The 27113-nt window shown below is 37.8% G+C and overlaps 1 protein-coding gene across 5 annotated transcripts in view; it reads right to left on the bottom strand.

Annotated features, from left to right (window-relative positions):
* agrn (agrin) overlaps positions 1-27113 on the bottom strand; it is a 302644-nt gene that overhangs the window by 66337 nt on the left and 209194 nt on the right. For 4 of the 5 annotated variants that reach the window (XM_016484758.1, XM_016484760.1, XM_016484763.1 and 1 more), the window contains 5 exons: positions 22338-22562; positions 19295-19501; positions 6361-6582; positions 1812-2012; positions 966-1166 (listed from right to left, as the gene is read on the bottom strand). In XM_016484758.1, coding sequence (XP_016340244.1) covers positions 966-1166; positions 1812-2012; positions 6361-6582; positions 19295-19501; positions 22338-22562 — 1056 coding nt within the window. The remainder of the gene's footprint in view (positions 1-965; positions 1167-1811; positions 2013-6360; positions 6583-19294; positions 19502-22337; positions 22563-27113) is intronic. The other variant, XM_016484759.1, reaches the window with a different exon arrangement.

Genomic DNA, 27113 nt, shown 5'->3' with positions numbered 1-27113 from the left:
ACACACACACACACACACACACACACACACACACACACACACACACATATGTTTTATTGTGCATATATTGTAGATATTACATGTGTGCTATTAAATATTAATGAAATAATTAAAGTAGAAAGCAAGGTACCGTCTATAACTGCATCAAAATAAGAATAAAACTGAATCTCAAACACTGACACAACAGGGACCTATGGCGAAAAGACAGAGAACACAAGCCGCATAGTGATGCCTGCATTTCATGCTTCAAATATACTTTCATCACAATTTCACCATCCAGTTAGGCACATCAACCATAACTCCTTCAAAAATAGCCAGAAACCTTGGAGTTATGATTGATGATCAGCTGAATTTCTCAGACCACATTGCTAAAACTGTCCGGTCTTGCAGATTTGCTTTATTCAACATCAAGAAGATTAGGCCCTTTCTATCGGAACATGCGTCACAACTCCTTGTTCAAGCTCTTATTCTGTCCAGGCTGGACTATTGCAATGCTCTCTCTTTTTTTTAATCATATCTGTTTATCAATTTGCACTGGCTACCAATAGCTGCTCGCATAAAATTCAAGGGATTAATGTTTGCCTACAAAACCACCACTGGCTCTGCAGTTTTTCTTTTTATTTATTATGTAATAAAAAAAAAACTTGCTACGTGTACTGTGTTAAGCTAACTGAGACTTGTTATAGCACTTGCATATCATTGCTCTCTTGTTGATTTTGATAGCTTCCATTGTCCTCATTTGTAAGTCGCTTTGGATAAAAGCATCTGCTAAATGACTAAATGTAAATGTAAATATGATGGGTCACTAAGTGCAGTCGATGAAAGGAGGTTAAATTGGCCAGGATAAACTGTTTGGAGTGAATCCATTAACTCGGCTAGCCCTGAGACCAACTATGAAAATCAGCAAATAACAGGGAGTTCAGCTCCTCACTTATCTTATCACATACATGAACACATAAACCCACCTTCATCACAGACGCCAGGTTTGGTCACCTCAATCTTCCTCTGTTTCTTGCAGGAGGCCAGCCGCAGCTCACAGTCGTTGTCGTAGGTGGTGCCGTCGCTGCCACACACGGGTTTCACCGGCTGACCCGTGCACTGCTGACACTCACACTGGTTCTGCACGCACCGTGCTCCCCATCTACACACAGTGCTGCCACAGGTTTCTGATCACACACAGGCAACACACGCATCACAGCATTGGATAGTTGAGACACAAAGAGGTGCAAGAAACATGTTCACACCTCAATAAACGTCCTCTTGAAACTCCAAAAGCATTCACATGGGATTCTACTACATAAAAACCACCATGTAAAAAATCATGTACCATGCATAACATGATTTGGAAAGAGTGCTAAAACAGTTTCTTGTGTTTTGACAAGAAAACTGCACTGCAAAACATTTTCTTAATCAGTATTTTGTCTTGTTTTTTAGTACCACATAATTCAACAATTTAAAAACACAAAACAAAATACAATTTGCTTGAAAAGTGCACAAAATATTAAAAGTTTTTCTTGAATTAAGTTTATTTTTCTTACTAAATTATTTCTTCTTGCTTGAAGCATAAATCTAAAAAACATGGGATTTATGCATAAACAAAACAGATAAACTTAATTCAAGATACATTAGGAAAAAAGTAATATCTGACACAATATTGTAAATTAAGAAAATGTATCTTGTTCTAAAGAAACTTTTCCTGGAAATCAAAACAAAAATACTACAGAAAATGATTTTTTTGCAGCAAACGCAGACTGATGAGTGAACATGTATGAAGGTGATGGATGAATTGACTGTCGTTTTTCTGTACTCACTGCATTCTCCATGGGCCACCACTCTGAGATCCAGCTGCTTAGTGCAGGCTTCCACGTTCAGCTTGCACTCGTTCTCGTACGTCATGCCGTCACTGCCGCACACGGGCTGCCGTGTTTCCAAACACCCTTTGGGGCACACACACCGGCCAGTCTGAGCATCGCAGATCGCGCCAAATGAGCAGTTGGTGCAGGACTCATCTGCTGAAAAGGAAGTGTGACGTCAACGGATTCAGATTCAGGCTACAGATTCACACCATCGCTCACTAGGATCAGCCTCAGCTGCCCGGCCGCCTGTCCGCTTTATTAAAATCTCTCTGCAAAGTCTGGGCTAAAGCATCCTTCCATCGTACAGATGGAAGCAACACTGCTCTGCTTACATGCAGTCACAGTAGAGCATCTTATAACGTCTTCCATTTCAACTGATGTTGAGCCTTCGGACACAGTTACAGCCCCCTTGACATGACATTGCATTTAATTAACCACACATCAATATTTAATGAGAAAGCCCTCTAATTAAGCTACAAAGCACCTTGTGATATATTATTCTTAATTTGCAATTAGTTGTTAAATCATACAGTTAATTTTACTATTAATTATATGCAGAATAAATATAATTTCATTAAATATATTATATACAAATATTATATATAATTAATTACAAATTTTGTAATAATATATATTTCTGTGCGCATGCGTCTTTCACACAGCATACAGCGGTGTTGTGCATTTTAAACAGTTGATGGGAAAAGTATTCTTAAATGTATTCAAAATTCTGAATAACTTGTAATATATAATTATTCACAGTATTTAGAAGAGCCCACGATAACAATACCGTGATATATCGCATTACCGAATACCGGCACAAGTCTAATATATATATATATATATATATATATAGAGAGAGAGAGATTATAAAAATAAGTATATATAAAATGTTGTTATATATTATATGTATATATTAATATTAATTGTATTAAATATTAAATTATATTACATTATATTTTTCATTTATTTATATTAAATTCATATAAAATATATATTAGATATCACATTTATATATCAATAAATTTAATATATGAATAAATTACTAAATAATTAAATCATTAATAAAATTAATAAAATCATTATTAATATGAAACAATTATATGTCTTAAACTTTATACATTATATATATATATTTTATTTTTAATTTTGTTAATTCATGATATTAATTGCAATATGTAATTCAATTATTGAATCGAAGATATAATTGAAGATATAAAATTGTTCTAATATTATTTATTTCCATATTACACAATTTATATATGGGTCAGAGTGTGATTAAAGGTTTTAGTGTGTGTGTGTGTTTTAATCACAGTTAACGTGTTAAATTGACATCCCTAGTTCTCAAATATCTTGCTATGATTACTGAGAGCCCAGTTAATCAGTAAAACAAAATGTGGTTCCAACTGGGACGGAGGGAGCATGGCCGATGACAATTACACCTGGGGGATCGCTTTAGAGCAACTGCTATCACATTCAATTAGTGCTGGGGTAATAACAGCACCTGATTTAGTGTTAATGGAGAGAGGTCCTCATGCATACATCTCTCGTCTCTCTCTTCTACCAACCTGTTTATTGCACATTAATAAAGTGACCTCACCTCTGCTCAGGATCTGCACTCAGTCAACCTCAGAGACCACGCTCGGCCGTCTTATTAAAAGCAGCTGCAGCATGCTACCCAGCAGCCGCCCAAGTGCGCCTCGTCGTGACAGTCTAATACAGGCCGATAAATCACATTCTCATGGCTGCTGTATTCTCCTTTATCAGCATGTGTGATAAAGGCATTTCTTTATCAGTTGCAACATGTTTCCATGCTTTCACAGCCTCGGCAGAGGGGAGCGCAATAGATACGACAGTCTGTTACATAAAAACAGCAATCCAGAATACAGAGCTGGACCCGAGATACGAGTACAGACAGAGGCCTTTTGGGCAGAGCTTAGCCTTATGGGAAACAAGAAATTCTGACCATTCAGGCCCAGAAACGAAAATTGTGCCATCATTTACTCACCCTCATGCCATTCAAAACTTGTATGACTTTCTTTCATATACGAAACACAAAGAGGATTTTGAATAATGTTTCACTCTTTTGTATGCAGTTACAATTAATAGGGAGTACAGCTTTCAAGCTTCAAAAAGGACACAAAAGCACAATAAAAGTATAATAAAGGTATAAAAAGGTTTGTACCATTTGTGAGTCACATATAAAAGTCTTGATATGGCAGCTTTGTGTAGGAAAAAGACTGAAATTGAAGTCATTGTTAAGCTGAGTCATTGAGAACTGAATCAGCCTGATATGCAAACGAATCGTTCGGTTTGGATCAATTCATTGTAAATTTTTAATTTTTTTGTCATCACTATTTCTGTAAAAAAAAAAAGTCTTTCTACTTCAAAATTCCAACTTTAATTCAATGTGTTACTTGCCTTTTGTCATTAATTGTGTGAATTGAGTGGAAATTGTTTTACATCAAATTTTTCTTCAGTGTAGGAAAGCTAGAATGGATGTTTTCAGAATTTTTATCAGTGAATAATGATTCAAATGTTCAGAATTCACTTTCATTATAACGAAAAAGTGGATTTTCTTCAAAAAAGCAAAGTCATACAGATTTGTTGATGACAAAAGTTTTATTTTTGGGTGAACTATTCCTCTAAAGTTGATCGGTAAACTGCTCTCTTTTGTCCAGAGAAAGGAAGGAACATTGTTAATGTCAGGTACAGAACAGCACTTTCTGTGAATAGTGGTGAAAATTCCCTGGCGATTGGTGCTTGGGCAAGGGCACCGGCTCTATTAGTCTGCTCCATCTCCTCCTAGTTTTTATTTACTGCCCTCTCACTCCTTCAACAGCCTGATGATTTTTCTTCCACTTCCAGCTCAGTGTCTTGCAGGTAACCTATATTCCCCAACTGTGGCCAGTAACATTTCAATCACCAGTAAAAAGTGCTTATTTGCTGCTGACCTGTTGGCTGTTCTTTAATTTCCTTGCATATAAACATATATGTATTGGTTCTCAGAGGGGCAGATATCAAATACTCCATTACAACGGCAAGCTTTCCTGTAGCTGCACTACAAGGTCAGCCGCCACTCAAATGGGAGGGAAAAAATCAGACTAATAAACAACGTCAGTCATATCTCTGTCAGACTGCACCTGAGCTATAAAGATAAGGGCATTTATGAGTCTCCCCTCTATGCGGAGTGAAGAAAATTAAATGAAATTTGGCCACAAGCACATCATACACCCACTCATGTGGGTGCATTGCTACCGACAGCGACTCACATACAAGCTTTCATGAACAAATGCACACAAACACAGCTGGGGTCTTAGTGAGGAAGAGGCTTTGGTCTGAATGGGCCTGGATAATTAACGGTGATAATAATAGAATTCACTTGTGGTGGAGAGTGTGGCTGTGTACACAGCACTAAATGAACAACGTTTCCTTCCGTATGGTTAGCTGTTTGCAGCTGCTTTCTTTATTGCCCCTTTCCATTGACACCTGCTCCAGCGAGGGGCCGGACCCATCAACATTGCTGTGATGCTGTAATGGGTGGATTTTTAAAACTACAATGATTATTTCCAGCTGGAAAAACCAGGCCAATCCTGTTCAAAATGGTTAAGCTTGTTTATGGAATACCACAGCTGTTTTTAGCTGGTCAACGATGGTCTATCATCTCTAAATTGCTTGTCCAACATGATCTAGCAGGTCTAAACCAGTCTCACAATTTTGCAGTTCAGTTGAGTAAGCATCTAGAGAAAATTGGACCAGCTAAGAAAACCAGACTTATTTGGTCCCATCCAAACCTGTTTCTGTGGGTTAAATCTCTGTGGGTAGTTAAGCTGATATTCCAGAAGTCTGTGAGGAGAGAGATATCACTCTCATATGTCATTTACTATCTGGCAACATATATAGCATGATAAATAAAGAGCAGCTGTGGCTTCTAGCGATCTGAGATGAATTCTACTGCTACCAAATGACCCCCGGCATCCATTTCAAACTCTTCACTGGAGGCATTGCCAATGCACACGCATGTATAAACTGCAAACGCATGACACTTCTGTCGACACAATAGCTCCACCTCATTCTCTCTAAACTTAAGCCGAAAGTGAAAGGGACAGGCTTTACAAAGGGCTCCAAGTTTAGTAGAAAAAGTCTCCTTAATATTCCCCTCCCAAGCACAAAGACAGCCATCGAAAATGATTTACAAGCCTTTTGTAAAAAAACACACATAAACATGCGTTTGTTTGGAGGGCGAGCAGGCCTCTGCAGACTTATCTGGAGCATGCTTACAAAAGCCAGACAAAAAACCCATGACTCATGAAAACAATTACTGTGAAGGATGCTGCCCTCTTTAATTCTAACTTAAGTGCATCGTTTCAAAAAAAGGTTGTGGAGGAGGAAAATTACAGTCCTCTCTTGAAATATCGGTGGAGTGCTTAAGTGCAGGGGGTGGACGAGGATGAAAAGCAGTGAGGGAGTGAGTGGCATCAATGTGTGAGTGTGTGTGTGGACTCACCACATGGTCCTTTGTGCTGCATCTGTATCTGTTTCTGAAGGGCACATCCCATGGCTTTCATTTGACATGAGCTGCTGTAAGTGTGCCCATCGCTGCCACAAACAGGGTCTTGGTCCTGTGGACACACGTCTGAGCACTCGCACACAGGCTCGCTGTTCTTAACCACACACACGGCTCCAAACTCGCAGGTCTTCTTCAGGCAGGGGCTCTCCAGGTTAAGATCTGCCCCAAAAAGCAGAGAAACGAGTTATCATTCTACTTAGATGAAGATGGGAAAGACAAGGAGGAGGGGAAAGAATAAAGGTAGCTAAATCCAGATGTCATTCTCCTTCCCAGTGCTTAATCAGGTTTCTCTTGACTATTACAAGAGTGACAGCCGGATCCTACTTTTAAATTGTCACCATCCATGTTCCACGTTTACACCTTTGAGACACCAAAATGCTGCTATGCTTATCTCTATATCAAACATTTCAGGATCTGTAGTACAGACAGTACAATAATTTAAAGGGGTCCTATTATGCTCTTTTACAAAGTCTTGATTTTGTTTTGGGGGTGTACTTGAACATGCTCTCATGCTTGGTGGTTCGAAAAACACATTATTTTTCACATAATTTACATTATTAAAATACCTTTCTCCCCAGCCTGCCACAAACGGCTCGATTAGTTCCGGCTTTGATGAAGGTCCGCCTTCCGAAAAACAAAATGTGTTGTGATTGGTTAGCTGTCCCAGTGCGTTGTGATTGGCGAACAGCTTAGATGCAACCAAGCGTTCTAACCACAACCTCGCCCCTCCCCACCCCCCAACCATTCGAATTTCTGTAGGCGGGAATTATTTTGATAATAATGATATTCTAATGGGCCGCTTTGTGATATCACAAAGCCCGGAAACCAAACGCTGTAGTCCAAACGAGCCGTTCGTTGTAGTACTTGAAAAGGGATTTTTAAAATACTAAATATCTCCCTTTGGAGTGGACTTTGAGATTTGCAACTTTCTAGATCTTTTTAATGCCCAAACATACACACTACACAGTGACTAAAATTAAAAAAGTGAAAATGCATAATAGGACCCCTTTAATAGATTTAATCCCTCATTTAAATGTGGTTTTCGTACCCATAACCACTGCAGTGTGCATGTGAAATATCATTCCTCTTTTACACCTGTGAGACACCAAACCGTTGCTATGACCTCTATATCAAACATTTCAGGATCTGGAGTGACTCCAGTTTTCCGTTCACATATGGTACAATAATTTAATGGATTCATTAAATGCATTTAAAAGTGGTTTTCACACCCACAACCACTGCAGTGGGTATGTGACCTATGATTTAGTAGAAATAGTTGATTCTCTTTAAAGTTTTGGACACAAAACGCAACATTTTTTCTCAAACCACAACAACTTGTGGTCTGAGAAAATGTTATACGAACTGCTTGCTAAACAGATATGCACTCTGACTTTGCAGCTGTAAACATGCAGCCCATTAGAGCATCCAATCAGAACACTAACTACTCGCATCTCATTTCAAGCATCACTAACCAAGCCTCTCTCAACTACAGACAGAAGGCAAAAAAAAAAAAAAGACAGACAGAGAAGTAAAACACAAAGCATCATCCCAGAAAAGGGAGAGTTCTAGTTGATAATTCAGTGCACTGGGCTACAGCACAGATATGAAATATGAACATGAAAGAGAGTAGCTGGGACTCTCAGCGGTGCACAGTAGTTCCACAGTAAGTTCATTAACTGCTACAGTTAGTAGACAGAGGGCCGAGGGACAGTGGGACTGAACACAAGCCCTGTTTTTTATGCCAACACAGAGGGAAAGAGAAAGTAGAGAACGAGAAAAAAGAAGTGGGTCAGTGGTGAACCAGCACAGCTCACTGTCCTCATTGGCCTCATTTCGCCCAATCAGGAAGAAGTTTTATTAAAACAGGTCAAAAATGAATGCACAAAAAGGATGGAGGAGGTTTCTAGGGGAGATTCCGTAAAAGCATTAACCCTAATTTCATTCCAAACCTGTATAATGTTCTTTCTGCTGTATAAAACAAAAAGAGATGTTAAGCACAATGTTCATGCTGCTCTTTTCCCCACAATGGAGTTTGATAGATTATATTGTATGAAAAATAACTGTGAACATTGTGCCTACATTTTTTTTGTGTTCTACAGAAAGTCATACGGATTTGGCATGACATGAGGATGAGTAAATGTTGACATAATTTTTTTTTTTAGATGAGCTGGTTTTATAAACAAATGCACAACATGCTGCACATTTGTATGCTTGGGCTCCACAGCTGAGGGTTGAGAAATGCTAGAGGAGTAAACGCGATGTGTTTGCACTTTCACACTAAGATTAAAGACATGTCAAAATAAAGGGCAGCCCTTCAAGCTCACTCGGTATTGTGTGATAGGTAAATTGACAGGGTGATGGCAAATGTTGACTGTTTGTTTGTTGGTGTGTCTTTTGACATGAATGTACATATAAATGGGGACCCCTCCATCTTCAATGTTTGTTTTAGGAATGTGTGTGTGCATGTGTGTGTGCGTGTGTGTGCCCCTTACCCGTCATACACACAGTGCTGTCACCGCAGAAATTTATCCCTGGATTAGATGCTATCGTTTCCAAATAATATTACAGACACTCAGATACATTTAATACTGCACACAAGCAGCTATCATACCAGCTTCAGATAAATCAAATACATTCCTCTCTGTAAAAAATAACTTGCTTTTCCAACATGATACGAACAAATAAAGGACAAAATAATGAGAAAAAAATGACGTCATTTTGAGCTTCTTGAAGGGAGAAGAGATTTGCTGTACTCCAAAACACACTGAGCTGCTTAAAGAGGCAGCATTTCCAAGCATGCTAGTTAGAGCAATATGATTTTGAATAATAATTATTAGTTTTCTAATAAAAAAAATTGTGATTTAAAATGCAATTAAAAAACAAACAAACAAAACAGTGCCAGGTTTGCTAAGCTTCCCTTACGAAAATAAAACTATGGTTAATTTTCGTAAGGGTTGTTTGTAGGGCTGCATAATTTGACCAAAAAATTTATTTTTAATTACTATTGACTGATTTTAATTACTATTGATATATGATTTTTATTATTAATGAAGAGTAATAGAGTAAGGGTAGTAAGATATCTAGTATCAGTCAAATTCTAAATAAGTCAAACCTAGAATCCATTTCAACAAGCTAAGTAAAAATAAAATAAATTCCCCATGGCGTTGTTGATAATAAAATGTTGATAATAAACTTAATTTTCAGTCAGTACTGAAAAATATCAATAAAAATAGTTCAGTATAAATAAAATCAACTAATAAAAATCAATAATTGGCTGTAAATTTAGCATGCTAACATCAAACTACTGAAATTGTTGTGTTGCGCTATTGCTATGGTGCACACACTATGTAGAAAGTTCTAAACTGGTTACTAACAAGATTCCATGGCTGTTAAAATGTTCTCTTAGAAGTTGACTATGTAGACAGAAGGCAGCTCATTAGGTTTACCACTAGCAAACAGAGCTAAAGACTTAGCCTGTGCCTTAAATAATACTTAGCAAGAGTGAGACCCTCAGACAGTCTCAGGGCTTTAGTGAACTGCAAGAGGCTGGGGGGAAAGATTTGAACGCAACCCTTCTCTAACCTCTTCCTGGCGCTCACCTATAATCCCGCCTCACATCTGAAGATGGCAGCCAGGGAGAAGCGCATATCAAACACACATGAAGCACAGCGTGCATCAAAAGACCATGATTATTACTCCAAAGCATGTTTTTCATGACAGAAATCAAGCGGTGCCACACACACACATCTCTTTTAAACCCACACATGCAACTGCTCGGCTAAGCCAATGAAAATAAAAACAGAAGTGGGGAGTATAAGCAGGTTACCTTCCCGACCGCTGTGTTCCTGTGCCAATCTAAGTGTCCTACAGTAGAAGCTCCTCTAAGAGAACGTTTCCGGCTATTGATTTCTCTGCTGAGAACGAGAGCTTAAAATACGTCTTGAACTGGCACGTAACTGTGTAAACAGTGGATTGGTGCCTAATTTCATAGGCCTTGAATACGGGCTTTTCCTCCAGATCTTCTCTCTCAGCGCCTCTCCATCTGTGCCTTCTAAGCAACCGGCTGGAGGACGGTGAGATCAGGCTCATCAGTAAAGCCCTCATGACCTTCAAAACGCTTCAATGACCCATTTCTCCTAAAACCCGAACTGCAGCCTTCGATAATACTTTGTCCCAAGCCACCCTTTGTTTCCTTACAAAGATGAAAGAATCGCTCTCCTTAAAAAAACAAGCAAAGAATACAAAATTTAGATATGAAAAGAAACGTTCACTTGTTCAGTTTCTCATATTGAGTTTTTCGTCTCTAGGGGATGGGACAAAAAACCTTCCAGATTTAATAAGTCAAGGAAGAGAAAGTTATCTGAGAAATAATGTAACATGCAGGCACGATTACATACTTCATAAAAAAAGCAGCCTGGCTTTGGTTATTGAGATGGCTTGCATAGTCTTTCAGTAAAAAATGAGCCCTTTTTGGAGCCTCTTTGAAATAGTGGGCTGCCATCCACGAGGCCTGTGCTGCAGTGCCAGTCTTCAAGGACTCCAGCTGTAAGCTGGATGACAGCCATATGCCTCGACGGGACTGCCACTGGGACACAATGCACGTAGAAACGAGCGCATCTGAAGTTTTTTTCAGAGGTTAATGTATGTAAAAGAAAGGAAAGCTGCATAAGTTAAAAAGTAAGCGACGATGGAAAGTGGTGGTGTACATTCATTAGGAGACTGCGTGAGAGCTTGTGTGTGGAAAAGCGGGTCTAATAATGAGAAGGTGTGAAGAAATAGCGGGACTCGGAAGAGCTGGGTAATTGCCACGATCAGGCCTGAGAATCTCCCACACCTCCAACCCCTGCGGTGTTATATAATATGCGTGATTTGGCTCCGCCTCCTGCTCTACATCCACACTGCAATTTTGTACTACATTATGCATTCATACTAGTAGCATTTAATTACTATTGCCACTGAAATAGGATGTTAAGGACTATTAGCACATAGTACGAGATTCTCCTACACTCTTAAAAATAAAGGTGCTTCACGATGCCATAGAAGAACCTTTTTGTCTAAATGGTTCCATAAAGAACCTTTAACATCTGAAGAACCTTTCTGTTTGACAAAAGGTTCTTTGTGGCGAAATAAGGTTCTTCAGATTACAAAAAGGTAAGAAAGAGATGGTTCTTTAAAGAACCTTTGACTGAATGGTTCTTTGTGGAACCAAAAATGGTTCTTCTATGGCATCGCTGTGAAGAACCTTTTGAAGCACCTTTATTTTTAAGAGTGTATTGTGACGGCTTCACTACATGCTTTATCCTGACACGTCGCCCACCCAAGGGACACTCCCACTCACATTTCACCACTGTTATGTGCTATTTAAAGAGCAGGTCTCTTGCGCCAATGAAGATTTCTTTAACTTGGTTTTAAGTGCTGTCAGAACGCAAACAGTCAGCCAACACACACTTCAGGGGGTCCGGTAAGCTTCTTCAGCTCAGCTCTGGCGCAAACTTGGCGCACAGTGTGAACGCTCATGCATATGGAGATCTCCAGCCCTTGCATCGGGATTACAGGGCGTGCGTGAATCGTGATACAAACAGTCGCACGAGCGTCTCCTCCATCTCTCCACTCCCTCGCATCTTGCCAATATGAGAGGAGTTTGTGAGTTTCGGCAAGCTGTGCGTGTCTCACTTTTTGTGCGTCTGCATATCAGAAGCAGCGACTTCCCCCGCCACGTCCCCCTCGGTTCTGTCTTTCTCTCTTTCGTTCCCTACCTTCCACTTCAGCTTGAGGGGAAACATTTATAAGCGTGTAGGAGAAGGTGCAAGGAAAAGGGAGAGAAGAAAATATTAGCATGACACAAGCAGTAATCCCCCCAGAGGCGGTGTTTGGTTTCTGAAGGAGTACTTATCACTAAACAATGGCTTCAAGGGCGTAGAAACTTTCTCCCCACGCATTAAGAATTTAACCAAGGAACTAATTCCATTGCCCTCCCTACACTGCAAGGGAGGAAAACGGATGAGGTGAGACACCGTGAAACTGGACAAGCAAGAGGAGCGGAAGAGAGAGAACAAGAGACAAAGAGAGGGAGAGAGAGAAGGGAGGACAAAATAAACCACACAAAATATTAGTTCGCTATCTAATGTTGGAGACATTGAAAATAGAGGGGGTTGGCAAAATTCTGAACTTAGGAATAGGCTTTCAGTTTATGAGTGTGAATTTGAATTGAACTGGCTGTATCACATAGGATTTTGAATTGAAATTTAAATTGGAATGACAGGAAGTGAAATGCACTTAATTGCAATTCAAAGAAATTTAACAAACAAATCACATAATCATTCATTTGAACATAATAGCTAATAATTGACTGATTCTTAATATAAAAAGATATAATTATGACTAATTATATTTATGATAAATTATTTATACATAATATTTATAAAATGTATAAATAATATTATAAATTATAATAAATGAAGTGTTCCTTCACCACGGTTTATTTAAAATAAAAAATATATATTTAAAATAATATTTATGTAAAAAAAATCATAATAATCGAGCATTTAATACATTCCATTTATTAACAAAATAATGAATATATTATATATTTATATAATCTTTATATATATATAATAATAATAATAATAATAATAATAATATTTATTTATATTATTTATAGGCGGCTTTCAGAACACTCAAGGACACTGTACAATGTAAAACAAAGCAATAAAAAAAATAAACATCATAACTATATATATATAATAATAATAATAATAATAATAATAATAATAATACCTTTTATTTATAGGCGGCTTTCAGAACACTCAAGGACACTGTACAATGTAAAACAAAGCAATAAAAAAAATAAACATCATAACACATTAAACAAGCAGATCATTAAAAGCTATTCTAAACAAATATGTTTTTATCTGAGCTTTAAAATGGAAACTGAATCCAGCTGGCGAATGTGCAAAGTTAAAGAGTTCCATAACTTTGGCGCTACACAACTAAAAGCCCTACCACCAAAGGAACTCATCTTGAAGTTTGGAACAGACAATAAGTGAAGAACGAAGTCTGGGAATGTTGCGTAGATGAAAAAATGCAGAATGTGAAATATTACAAATATGAGGACTAAACGAATGCAAACCATCCAGTATAACCCAAAGACTTTTCACCTGCAGGGCAGAAACATTGACTGGGCAATTATCATAACCAAGGTAAAGGATTGAGTTTTAGACAAAACAGACCTAGAACCCACAAGGAAGGCTTCAGTTTTATTGGCATTTAACTTAAAAAAAAATATTAGTCATCCAGATATTAACATCCTGCAAACATTTAGTGAGGTCAGGAGGGGGATGAGAGACATTAGGTCTTGTAGAGATATATACTTGTGTGTCGTCAGTGTAAAAATGGAAATTAATACCATAAGAACGAAAAATACGACCAAGAGGTAGAATATAAATGATAAATAAAAGCGGACCCAGCACCGACCCCTGTGGAATGCCATGATTAACTGAGACAGGATCTGAATGTGTATTCTTAATCTGCACAAACAGTTTTCTGTCACTTAAATAAGATGAGAACCAAAGAAGCGCATTATCAGCTATTCCAATGCAAGCCAGACGTTCCAATAGCACTGAATGACTGTACAGTATCAAAGGCAGCACTAACATCTAAAAGAATAAGAACAAACAGAAAACCAGAATCAGCTAGGAGAAGATCATTTATAACCTTGACAAGAGCTGTTTCTGTACTATGTTTGGGTCAAAAGCCTGACTGGAAATGTTCATAAATGTCATTACTTTGCAGATGTGATTCAAGCTGAGCTGCTACTGTTCTTTCAAGTATTTTTGAAATAATAATAATAATAATAATAATTAAATGATCACACTTTGTGTATGAGAAAGTTTATGCATAAAACATACTGAAAAAAAATAATTTAATTTTGATTCTACTTCTTTAAATTCAAATTACAATTCTGCACCCAGTTTGCTACCTCAATTCAAATTCAGGAATTGAACTGGAATTTTGAAATCATTCATAATTCAGTTCTGAATGACACAGAAGCCTGAAAACTGAGCACAGAGCATGACAGATCCATGGATCCCTTCAGCAGAAGGGCGTCACACAGGCAGATGTTAAGACAAGCATTGCATACAGCACTCTGAACAGAGAAGAAAGGGGAGCAGAGGAGGATGAGGGAATGAGGGAAAACGAGGGGGAAGGCAGACGTGCATTACAGAAGCATGTTCTACAAAGAGCCTCCTAACAAACACACATGACAGAAACCGGTGAGGGCTTTCCAACTTACAACAGCGACCCAGATACAACCCTTCCTCCTCACACAGCGAGGTGCAAAGGTTCATGCTAATTATAATCACGCTACCCTGGCTCTTCAATCTACTTGTCTAATTGGATTCATTACGCACATCTCACTAGGCCCTCCAAAGTTCAATGGGTGCTTAATATTGTTATTGTTTTGTTTTTTCCGAAAATTAAAAAAAAAAAAATCAAAGTTTATGCCGTTTTCAGCAAGAGATGCTAATCAAATAAATATGCAAATGATAAATATTAATCAGAGTACGTTGTCACCTGGGGCGTTGATTCCCAGGCACCTCTTTTCACAGAGCTCTTGCTCAATGACAATGTCAGTAAGTCTAAGCCCATTGTTAGTCTTTATGAGTTACTGCCATGGGAACAGAGAGACAGATAGGGAAGGACAGAAAGCTGGTATATTCTGAGGGTCTGTTCACTTCACAAAAGCTATGAAACATCCTCCAGACTATAATGACAGCTGTGTATTTAGGTCAGCTTCATTTGCAGGATCCATCTTGCTCTGCTTAGAGAAATGGACTGCTTTCTTTCCTTATCATTAGGAGTCCATTAGGGCTCACACACCCACAGAGTTACGGAGTTCTGAAATTACATTGGATGGAGCAGAGCCATGATAAAGATGATCATTCAAGGTCTCATAGACTTCAGTCAGAGCAGACACTATTTCATTTGAAGTAAATGAAAATGAGGCTGTGAAGGACAGAAACTGAAACCTGGAAAACATATTCCCAGTAGACATAACACAAGCGTTGTGGAAATTGTAAAGACAAGCTTAGGACCTAATTTAGACAAAAACAGTACAAAAAAAACAGTATATATTATCATCTGATAATACCATAGTACTACCATATTCTACTGTATAATATCCCAGTCATCACAGCATCATATACTGAATAGATTGTATTCAAATATGGATATAAATATGGATGTTATGGTATTACCATATGATACCATAACTATACCATGCTTCTGTAACTTCCTGTGACTGCCCTCATAAGAAAATGCTAATATACAGCACAATATATGGGCCAATGGCGGCTAAATAAAATAAAATAAAATAAAATAAAATAAAATAAAAATAATACTTTTTTTTCAATCAGAACAACTATGATTTGGCTAAAAACATTGTTGTAAAATAAATTAGAAATGTTTAATGCGACAAGTAAGTTTTTTAAATAATTATGTTTACAATGAAAGTAAATAATAAATTATATTTAATTATTCTCATTATATGTACCAATATAACAATATCTTTTATTTTTTTCCTTTTTTTTGCATGAAAAATGCCATATGGAGACTTTCAATTGTCTAATGACTATTTTATAATGAAAATGAAAAGCACATTCATCACAACGCTGCTCAATTTTACACTGGCAGCAAAAACCCTGTGAACTAAATATGAATATTTGATATAATCGCCCAACCCTATCTAGTATCCTTTTCCTTTTGTCACTCCTAAAATGACTTTGACACAGGTGTTCTTAGACTCATCTGCTGCCTCACACATCCAAACAACAGACTGAAAAAGTCACGCTGACATTAATAAGACCTGAACTCTCTATACACTGCCATATTTTAAAGCTCCATCAACAGTCTGCAGGTAGACTTTCAGATGAGGAACCACAGTCTAGTCTTGTGTATCTTCAGTCCTTTGTTCTCAAACTTTCTACTTTTACAGTGTTTTCTGTTTTCCTTAGGAGCTGCAGTCTCTTGTTGACCTTTCTCATTACTACACATTTCTTTGATTTTAGAGTGAATTGTGTCTCTCGACAAGCGCTGCTCACACAGTGACCCAGCTCTGCTTGCCTCCAAAGACAATGGGAAGCAGATGAAACCATGTCAGACACTGAAAAAAACCTGACATGCTCAGCGTTTGAAATGACTCATGTACACACACAGCGTCTCTGCTATTGATTAGCGTGTGACAAGAGGCCCATTTAGAGGTTTTCCACTGTGGGAAAGGTGAGCTTTGTCACGCTTGAGTGTCTTCTAAAGGACCGAAACACACTTTAGTAAAACATAGACTTCACTTTGGTCCTTGTCAGTATTAAGGCAGTCTACAGGAAGCTAGCTGTTAGCATTCATATTCATGTAACTATCCTGACAGCATCTAATGGGAACATGCAAACAAGCAAAACCTGGTCTGGATGGATATAACAGAAAAAGAGAGAGAGAAGACAAAGAAAGTGACAAAAGTAAAACAAGGCAACTAAGCAAAGCAACTTTTTTCTGCATTTACACATCAAACTGCGAGCAGGTGTCCAAAGCACAAGACTTTCGCTCATCAATGCTCCGTATCTTCCTCGGCATGAAAGGCAGTCAGCCTGGTTGAGGTCCGCCACAGAGCTTTTGATGTTTAATTAATGTTCTGTTTGCGGAATATGCAAATGTAAATAAATGTATTAAAACAACATACTGTAACTTGCCACCAGCGAAAGCCTGAAAGGACCAAAACACTTAAATAACTTAAAACAAAAATAATTAAATAAAGTCAAAGACACGAGCACTACTCCTCTTTATATGTTAATTTATGCATCTTTTCGCTGAAGACTGGAAAACAATCCTAATGAGTCATAGAGGCTGATAGTGAGAAGAGAAAAAAGAAGAGAGGGAGGGAAAAAAGAAAAGATGCATCCAGCGCTATAGTTGCCACATATGTGCTGCCAGGTATTAGGACACACATTGCATTCAGAATAAATGAGAGGGATATTTCTGTACCGTTAAAATGTGCTCAAAATCTGAACCCTGCCAAAACAGCCCTGGATACACGTCCCATAATTAACACACTGTCCAGATCCTGTTTTCTCCCTTTCAAGCCTTTTTTTAATAACTGCTGTAATAATTTTGAGGTGTTTTATGTATTTTAGTGTAAAGTGGAGAGTGGTGCACGAAACAGGCTACCTCTGAATTACTGTACTTGCACAGTATGTACTGAAGAGTTCTTGATCGTCAATTTGGTAGATATTATTTGGTATATTTGCCAGGTGCGCACTGTGAAAAATAATTTAATATTTTTGTCTTGTTCGCAAGTAAAAAGTGGTAAATATTAATAAAACAACTTCAAGATATTATTAATTTACTTGTATAAGAGAATTAAGATATTCTATAAAAATGAAACCTATATATAAAGATGCAGATTTTTAGCTATGTTGTATAGGCCTACACGTTTAACACAAAAGTATATTTGATGCTTGTTGGTTAGTACAAGTACAATTTAACCATAAAAAGCAATGCCTGACTCACTAGCTAAGTTGCAAATTTAACTTGTGCAAAATTGGAATATCGCATAAATCATTTGCGAATAAGCACCGTTTCCATCCAACGAGTCAAAGAGAACAAAATCACAACTTCTTTATAAACTGGCACTAAATATCACTAAGAAAAATAGCAGAAGACACTGAATATGCCTTTTATATACTGTATAGGAGGGAAGTATGCACTCGGACTCAAGGGAAAATGCCAAAGGGATGTGACACACAAGTACGCAAACGTTTCAAGCAACACAAGCCTGTTTTCATAAACGTTCTTCTTCTATGGCCAGATTTCTTGTCTACATTCATGGTGGAGCAACAATCCGAAAAATAATCTTCACTGAGCAACTTGGATCATATCAACATATTTATATATGAAATATATATATGAAAGGCAGCATATGGTTTAATGGCAGACATTTGACAGTTACACTATTGCCCTCTATTATGGGAATATATATGGGAATGCTCACTTCCACATTTTTGAGTTTTTACGTCTGCGTACTTGCATAGATTCTGTTTCTGTCGTTAAGCGTAACAGAGGAACTAACATAGCTCCTATCAAGGGGGCTATATGCATGCATCCATGCAAACAGGTAGGGTCAGAACGATTGGGAAATGATTCATCCAGACAAACACAGCACTCGAAAAAAAGAAGAGCTCCATGACCTCACTTCCCCTCCAAATAGTGCCATGAGGACTGGAGCTGCAGGGAGGGCCACTCCAACCATCCTCCATCACGCAAACAAACACAAGAGACAGAGACAAAGAGGTACAGGTAGAAAAAAGACATCAAACCAGCCCATTGAGGGCCCCCTGAAGGAGACCCACAGGTCAGAATTCCAATAAGAAAGGTCAGAGGTTGAACTCTTCCCCGCTCGCAACGAGTGGTGTGTCCGGCGGTGACCCTGAGCAGACATCACACGGACAAAGACTGACAGAGAGACACACTGGAACAGAAAAAATAGTTTAAAGACAGCCAAACAAGGACACAAAAGGACAAAGGGGGAAATGACGAGACATCTGAACATGGAAGGACAGGCGTGGATGACTGGCACTGGAGGGGTGAGGACATCAATGAAACATGAAGTCAGTGTTTCATGTGTCATCAGAGCTGATGGCAGGATGAGAACGGCGTGGAAATGAAAGAGAATGAGCACCTTCCACAAGAGTTTCCCGCAGGACACAACCAAACACAAGCAGACATACAATGCTAATTAAACAACATCTATTTCACTAACATAAAATTACAAGAACACAGCAAAACATCTGTACGGAACTATCCCACAATTCCCCACACTCACCACAGGGCCCTTGTTGCTTGACAGGGATGCCTGTTTCGGTCCGACACTCTTCGAGTTTCCTCTCACAGTCGTTGGGGTATGTCTTTCCGTCCTTTCCGCACAGGGGCTTGTATGTGCCGTCACATTGTATGGGGTTGCAGGAACACCGAAACTCTCCGTTTTCCAGCAAGCACATGGCGTTGAACTTACAACCGTTCGGGCAGCCCCCTGGAGACCGGAGACACACGTATACATGCATCAACAATGTGAAGAATGCCAGTAACCGTCCTGGTGCTAATCAACACTGACTGGAGGCATCTCTCTTTTTCTCTCGCTCAATCAGACATCGGATATTGACTCACTCAGGGGTTTTGAATTAATTACCGTGCCTGATTATTTAATCAATTATCTAATTCCATTCAGATTGATTTGGGGTGTTTTTTTTCCACTTATAGAGTTGTGTTAAGCTGTCACAGATGGGCCGTGGTGGTGCGTAATTACAGCAGCCTTTCATTTGTTTGAGAAAATGAAGAGACCTATTATGTTATTGTATAATCTGTGCTTGATTTATGTTTGATTCCATTATCTAACCTATCTTTAACGACGTGACATACATGCTGATGAAATTAAGCTAGGAATGTAAGTGGAATTTCTGAACTTCTGTTTTTACTCCACATGAAATGGCTTTCACAACCCAATTACTTCCACAGTGTGACGTATTTGTGAGTAAAAAACATTATTTAATAAGAAAAAATCTAGGACAAGACTTGATTTCATCCATTGGGAATCGACTGGATTGCAAAAACTGGGAGTTCCACACAAGAACGGACCTATGAGATTGTGGAGGAGAATTTCACTCCTGAAACATATATAACACTACAGAATCATATCCCTTTGTGATACTTTGTATTGTCAGATCAAAAATGTAGCAAGTTATCACAATATTTTTTTCTAACTAATCAAAAAAAAAAAAAAAGGTTCTTTTTTTAGTTAGCATTTTGTTACGCTAGAAGGCTAAGTTAGCTAATTAACCAAATATTACCAAAGCTAAAAATGTGAGGTGCCCAGATTTATGAATGGAAACAGCTGACAAGTAAACATCCTACTTTTTGTGCTTTCATTTAGCCTTTAGTTAGCAAACTAATAGCTTCGTGTACTAGTGTACCATAGTGCTAACCTGCACTAAAAGTCTATTTTGATTAATAATAACATGCTCCATCTGGAATTGTGAAAACTGGGAGCTTCATACAAGAACAGACCTAAAAGAAAGTTTTCAGTCAATTGTAGAGGACTATTTCTCTCTTAAAATCAATCATCCATCTCAGGACCAGCTCAAACCAGCGACCATGCTTCAAAACATACCTAACCAGCATATGCTGTTTTTTTCAAAAGGGAGATTTCCCTTTCTTTGTTTTAATTTAGCCTTCAGTTAGCAGCTAAGTCTACTAGCATAGCATATTACTAACTGCTTAAGAAAGACTCTTTTGATTAGCAATGACAAGATTCACGTTTGATCAGGATCGGAAGGATCTACTTTTGAGGAGGTTTTGAGATATGGAGGCTGATCATGTTCACCCTTAAAGGGATAGTTCACCCAAAAATGAAAAATCTGTCATTAATTACCTGCTCTCATGTTGTTCCAAACCCTTAAGACCTTCGTTCATCTTTGGAACACAAATTAAGATATTTTTGATGAAATTCGAGAGCTTTTTGACCCTGCATAGACAGCAACTACCATGTTCAAGACCCAGAAAGGTAGTAAGGACATTGTTAGTCCATGTGACATCAGTGGTTCAATACTTTATGAATACATTTTGTGTGCAAAGAAAACTAAAATAACTACTTTATTCAACAATTTTTTCTCTTCTGTGTCAGTCTTCGACGTGCGTTCACAAGAGTACCACAACGCATGCATGTGGTGCTGCTCACGCAGGAGCCAGCATTCTGATGTAGAACCTGGATGCGCTATGGCTTGTTTGCAAGCAGAGGAATGCCGTGGTACTGTCGTGAACGCGCGTCGAAGACTGGCACGGAATAGAAGAAATTGTTGAATAAAGTCATTAATTTTGTTTTCTTTGTGCACAAAAAGTATTCTTGTAGCTTCATAAAATGATGGTTGAACCACTGATGTCACATGTCACATTTTAATGATGTCCTTACTACCTTTCTGGGCCTTGAACTTGGTAGTTCTGTTGCTGTCTATGGAGGGTCAGAAAGCTCTCAGATTTCATCAAAAATATCTTAATTTGTGTTCTGAAGATGAATGAATCTTACAGGTTTGGAACAACATGAGGGTGAGTAATTAATGAGAGAATTTTAATTTTTGGGTCAACTATCCCTTTAATGTAGCTCAATGTGAATGCTTATTTTTTTTTATAAAAACTATGGCAATAATAGCAAATAACAAGTATTAAGACTAATGATGTGGGGGATACATTTTGATTCACATATTGACTGAGCAAATCCCAAACACGTTTACATGCTAGACCAGTGGCGGCTCGGATCCCAGACCAATACAATTAGAGTGCCTCCTCTATTTTAAAACCTACGAGCCGCCACTGTGCTAGACATGTATCCAACAAAGTAAGACACATCTGAGACAAATGCTATTGTTTCTCGAGTTACACCGGCACAGAAACAGTTGCTCTGTATTGGGACAACAGTGGCTCACAAATAACACCACTATCGCTCACGGCACAAACACAGTTCAGACACAGGCACACACACATCACACTAAGCCCCCATTCGTGCACTATCACAGCTGAACACACACTCTCTCTGCGCTTTGCCACAGGGCTTCAGAGCGAAGCAGGGACGATCTTTTCATCACCCGTGAAGATACAGTCTTGCCACAATACACCTGCCAGAGCCCGACAGGCAAATTGGATTTGTGGAGATTGGTATCGTGTAGGCATGACAGTACTGCTAACCTGACTTAATTTGTCCAGATCCTTCTCACCGCAGCCATGACAAAATAAATCAAATGGGGCCGTAGGGCTCCTTTATCAGACACGAGCATGAGCTCCTGGGAGTCTATGACAACTCGGCTCTAGGAGGAACTCACCTTTCTCCTTGCAGCTGCCTGAAGAAACCTTCTTGAGCTCCAGGTTGTTCTGCAGGGCTATCCGCTCCATCTGACACTCGCTATCGTAAGTGTGGCCGTCACTGGCGCAGATGGGCGTACTGTCGGGTGGGCAGGAATCGGCTTGGGCGAAGGTAAACTGCTTGTAGGTCTTTGGGTTCACCCGACAGGCCACACTCAAGCTGTTCAGAGTATCACTGCAAGGATCTGAGGACAAGAGTGAAAAAAATGCATCAGACCGAGATGGTAATTCATGACTCTTGTTTGATTTCATTGTCTTCTGTTGATATAATGTTGATAATCTGATATATTAGCTTGCTAGCCAAATATTGCCAAAATGTTACCAAATACTACCAAAGCTTTCTTTGTGTTTTCATTTAAGAATCAGTTAGCATACTAACAGCTTAGCCTATTAGTGTGGCAATGTTCTTTTGATTACTGTACTGCAATGTTCTTTTTGATTACTTTTGATTTTTTTTATTACCATGCTGTGTTTTTGAGGCATTAAGGAAGGGTGATACAATCTTGCACAACACCGACATCCATTCTGTTGCCTCGCAATTACATTTTTTAGGCCTTTTTGTCACTGTTATTTTTAGTAGTTAATAGAATAGTTTAGATGAGGTCACACTAGACTTTGTGTTCTATTCACTGCGTCCAAATTTGCATACTGTCGGAGTATTTACTGCATCCGATGACAAACATCTTAAGTAGTAAAAATTAAATTCTTTATGTAAGCTTTTCTTTTTTCTATTATTCAATCATCACATTCAATTCAGACTGGAAACTAACAACTAGCATACACATTTCTTTTGTCGTATTTTTTTATTGAACCACTGCAAAACAAACAATTTAGGTCTAGAAGTTTTTATAAGGAAATAAGTTCTTATTGACATTTCCAACCCTAAAAACAACAGTAATGACAGGGAGAAAAGTGTAACATGAGCCAAACTCAAACACGTATCGCCCACATGAGCACCTCAGCTTAATATCGGGCTATTTAATAACTTAATATCGAGTTTAGTTTCAACCTTAATCAATCACATTTACACTATTGCTCAAAAGTTTGTATTTTTTAAAATTACATATTCAAATATATTAAAAACAGAAAAGAGTTATTTTAAATTGTAATAATTTTTCACAACTGTTCTACTGTATTTTCAATCATATAAATACAACCTTCTTTTAACAACATTAAATACATAAATCTTACCAACCCCAAACTTTTGAACAGTAGTATACATAAATTTTCCTGAAGATCTTAATTAGCTTTTTTTTGATAAAGGTTGGATTTAAATTAGTGCTGTCAATCGATAAAAAAAACCAAACTAATTATTCGCACATTTTTTTCTGAAATTAATCGCGATTCATTTACTTACTTGCTCTTCAGCAAGTAAGAAAAACACAGAAATTGAATAAAAATGATCACACACTAAATTCTAAATTAAACATAGATGAATCCTTAAAGCTACAAAAGTTATTGATTTAATCTTTTTTTCTTTTGTTCTTTGATTAACAGACATCACAACAGCTGGGTCATTAGGTTATTTTGGGTGCTCTTTTAAGAGCTGCTGCTGCTGAACATGACTCGGACCTGACACGCGTCGTAGTTTCTCACAACTCTTTACCTTTTCTGACATATGTCAGGTCCGAAATTTTGAGGGGCAGTGGCCGAAATCACTGGGGGTGGGGCAGTTATTGCTCAGCCATATATGTATATGTATAAGCAGGGCCTAAAATTAACACTCCCCAAGTGCCAAATGCGAGTAAAAATAGGCATTGGCGAGTATATGTAACCGTGTCAGTCGCCAGTTGGCGGGTAAAACTTTTACGAAATATAACAATGCAATGTAGTGAGAACAACAGCCAGTTTTTAAAGAGATTCGCTGTTTATGACGTAAGCGAATAAAATAATCTTTTCCGAAGACAAGATCATCGGTTAGCTGTTCTGTCATAAGTGACAAGAGCGAATCAAATAATAGGACACAAACGGGCTGATAAGGTCAGAGCAGTGATGGCCAGCTTGTCCCTAGACACGGTTCTAATAACTTTTACCTGAGAAGATTGTGCTGCTTCATTTCGGAAGATTAACTTTTCCCTTCTTTATTCTTCATAACCCGAGAATGTGGCGACACATACCTGGGGTTACGCCGCATAAACGGTGCAGTGATAAGTAGACTATAGTTTGAAAGGCTGCGCGTTCGGCTGTACACAGACGCTGAGCCGCTTCAGACAGCACACCAGTAGCGCTTCAACGGACGAAAACACACACAATTGTCTAAATACGCTGTTTTGGCGAGTTACCTCGTAAGCGTAGTTTTAAATGAGTTATAAAGTTTTAAATGACCGTAAAGAGTTTGGAGAAGATATGTGTCAGATCCGCGCTGCTTTTAAAGTGAAACCTGATGAAATCTGTCATGGATGTAAATCTAAGAACAAAAGAAAAAGAGATCACTCGACTGTTCTAGCCACTGATTAACTTTTGTAGCTTGAATAAAAATGTATCTATATAGTTTATGCATACACAATTTCTAGTTTATGTGAAGATTGTTTAAAGTTTACTCAAATTAAAAGTTGTTATATTTTTCAGAGCATAATAAATGTTAAAAATGGCTTTCGATTATACTGTAGTGTTGAACGTCTATATACAATGGCTGAAATGGGAAAAAAAATGCATTTAATAGAGACATCAGTAGCAGTATTGGTATCAATGATACTGGTCTTCATTAATAATAGGCTTCTTAGTAAAAAGATGCCATTAAACACATATTTAAAATATACCATCTTTGTTGTTTGTACATTAATTTGGAGGTTCAATGTGAAATTATGACAATATAAATATGCGATTAATCATGATTAATTACATAAAAATGTGTGATTAATTCTTTTTTTAATTGATTGACAGACAACACTAATGTTAACCTTTTATAGATTTTAGATTTCAGTTTAAGTTCTAATTTTATAGGTTCCCCCAGAAAGAGATCCAGACGGCCCCAGGGAACGCATTTTGTTACTCATACTAGCTACATATAATAACTGTTGTAATAACTTTTACCTGAGAAGATACTGCTGCTTCATTTCAGAAGATTAACTTTTCCCATCTTTATTCTTCCTAACCCGAGAATGTGACGACACATACCTGGGGTTACTCCGCATAAACGGTGCAGAAAGGTTGCTTGTTCGGCTGTACACATACGCTGAGCCGCTTTGGACAGCGCACCAGTAGCGCTTCAACGGACGAAAACACACAATTATGTCAAAATACGCGGTTTTGGCGAGTAACCTCGTAAACGTAGTCTTAAATGAGTTATAGTCTTAAATGACCGTAAAGAGTTTGGAGAAGATATGTGTCAGATCCGCGTCATGTGCATCAGGTTTAAAAGTGACAGCTCTGCTTTTAAAATAAAACCCGCTAAAGTCTGTCATTGATGTAAATCAAAGAACAAAAAAAAAAGAGAAATCACTCGTCTGCTCTAGTCGCTGATTAACTTTTGCAGCTTGAATAAAGATTAATCTGTTTATGCTTATACAATTTATAGTTTATGTGAAGATTGTTTTAAAATCAATTAATATTTCAGATAAATCACTTAATATTTCAGAGCCTATTAAATGTTAAAAATAATGGCTTTCAATTATACTGTAATGTTGAATAGCTGTAATTAATAGGTAAAATTGAGGGAAAATGCATTTAATAGAGACACCGGTAGCAGTATTGGTATCAATACTTCATTAATAATAGGTTACTTAGTAAAAAGATACCATTAAAAACATTTAAAATATACTATATGTTGTTTGTACATTAATTTGGAGGTTCAATGTGAAATTATGACAATATAAATATGCGATTAATCATGATTAATTACATAAAAATGTGTGATTAATTCTTTTTTTAATTGATTGACAGACAACACTAATGTTAACCTTATATTAAACATAGAACTTTTGTTAACAAACCGAATAAAAATACACCATGCTATAGGCCTAATATAAAATAAATAACATGTATTAGATTATGTATTTGGATATATACAGTATTTAGACTATTAAAGACTACTTTTTGTAAAAGTTGACATTTAAAGGTTGATTTGAAGTGTCATTTTTTGCATTATTATTGCGGTCAAATGTGAACACAGGGAACACATTTTGTTACTCATGCTAGCTACATATAATAACTTGATCAGTCACACAAAAGTAATCAGAATATTGACTCAGCGCGACCAGGGTGATATTCCAAAATATATTACTGAGTGTTTACGTACCATATGAACAGAGATGTGTTCTGTGGTCGAGTCGTTTGAAAAACTCCACATCGCTGTCAGAGACTGACAGATTCAGATTCCAGTAGCTTTTTTAGGGGTTATGCGATGCGCGCAAGTGTTTAAAAAGAGCTCACAGGCTCCCGTTTCCTCACGCGTGGATCTTTTATCCTCTCGTGGAAGCATTTTACCGTGCGCGTAAACATAACGGGTTATGCGCAACAGACTTCCGTATTCTGTTAATCGGGTCTCGTCGCTTCCGGTTCAAGTGTTTTGCATATGCTTCGTTAAATATGAAGCAGTTTTACTCAAGATGCCTTCAAAGTAGATACTAAAGATTATCATAACCAATGTCCATCACATAGGCGGAATGATATGTAAAGGTTTTTTTATTTTTATTCTTTTCACTAACATTATATTAAATTTTTTTAATAAAATGTCAACAATAAAATCAGCTACCTAGTTTAACTGATTATCTTAAAAGTCCATAGATATCGCTATT

Source organism: Sinocyclocheilus anshuiensis, unplaced genomic scaffold, assembly GCF_001515605.1.
Source record: "Sinocyclocheilus anshuiensis isolate Anshui unplaced genomic scaffold, SAMN03320099.WGS_v1.1 scaffold1114, whole genome shotgun sequence".
NCBI lineage: Eukaryota > Metazoa > Chordata > Actinopteri > Cypriniformes > Cyprinidae > Sinocyclocheilus > Sinocyclocheilus anshuiensis.
This window is presented reverse-complemented; position numbering and strand designations above follow the sequence as displayed.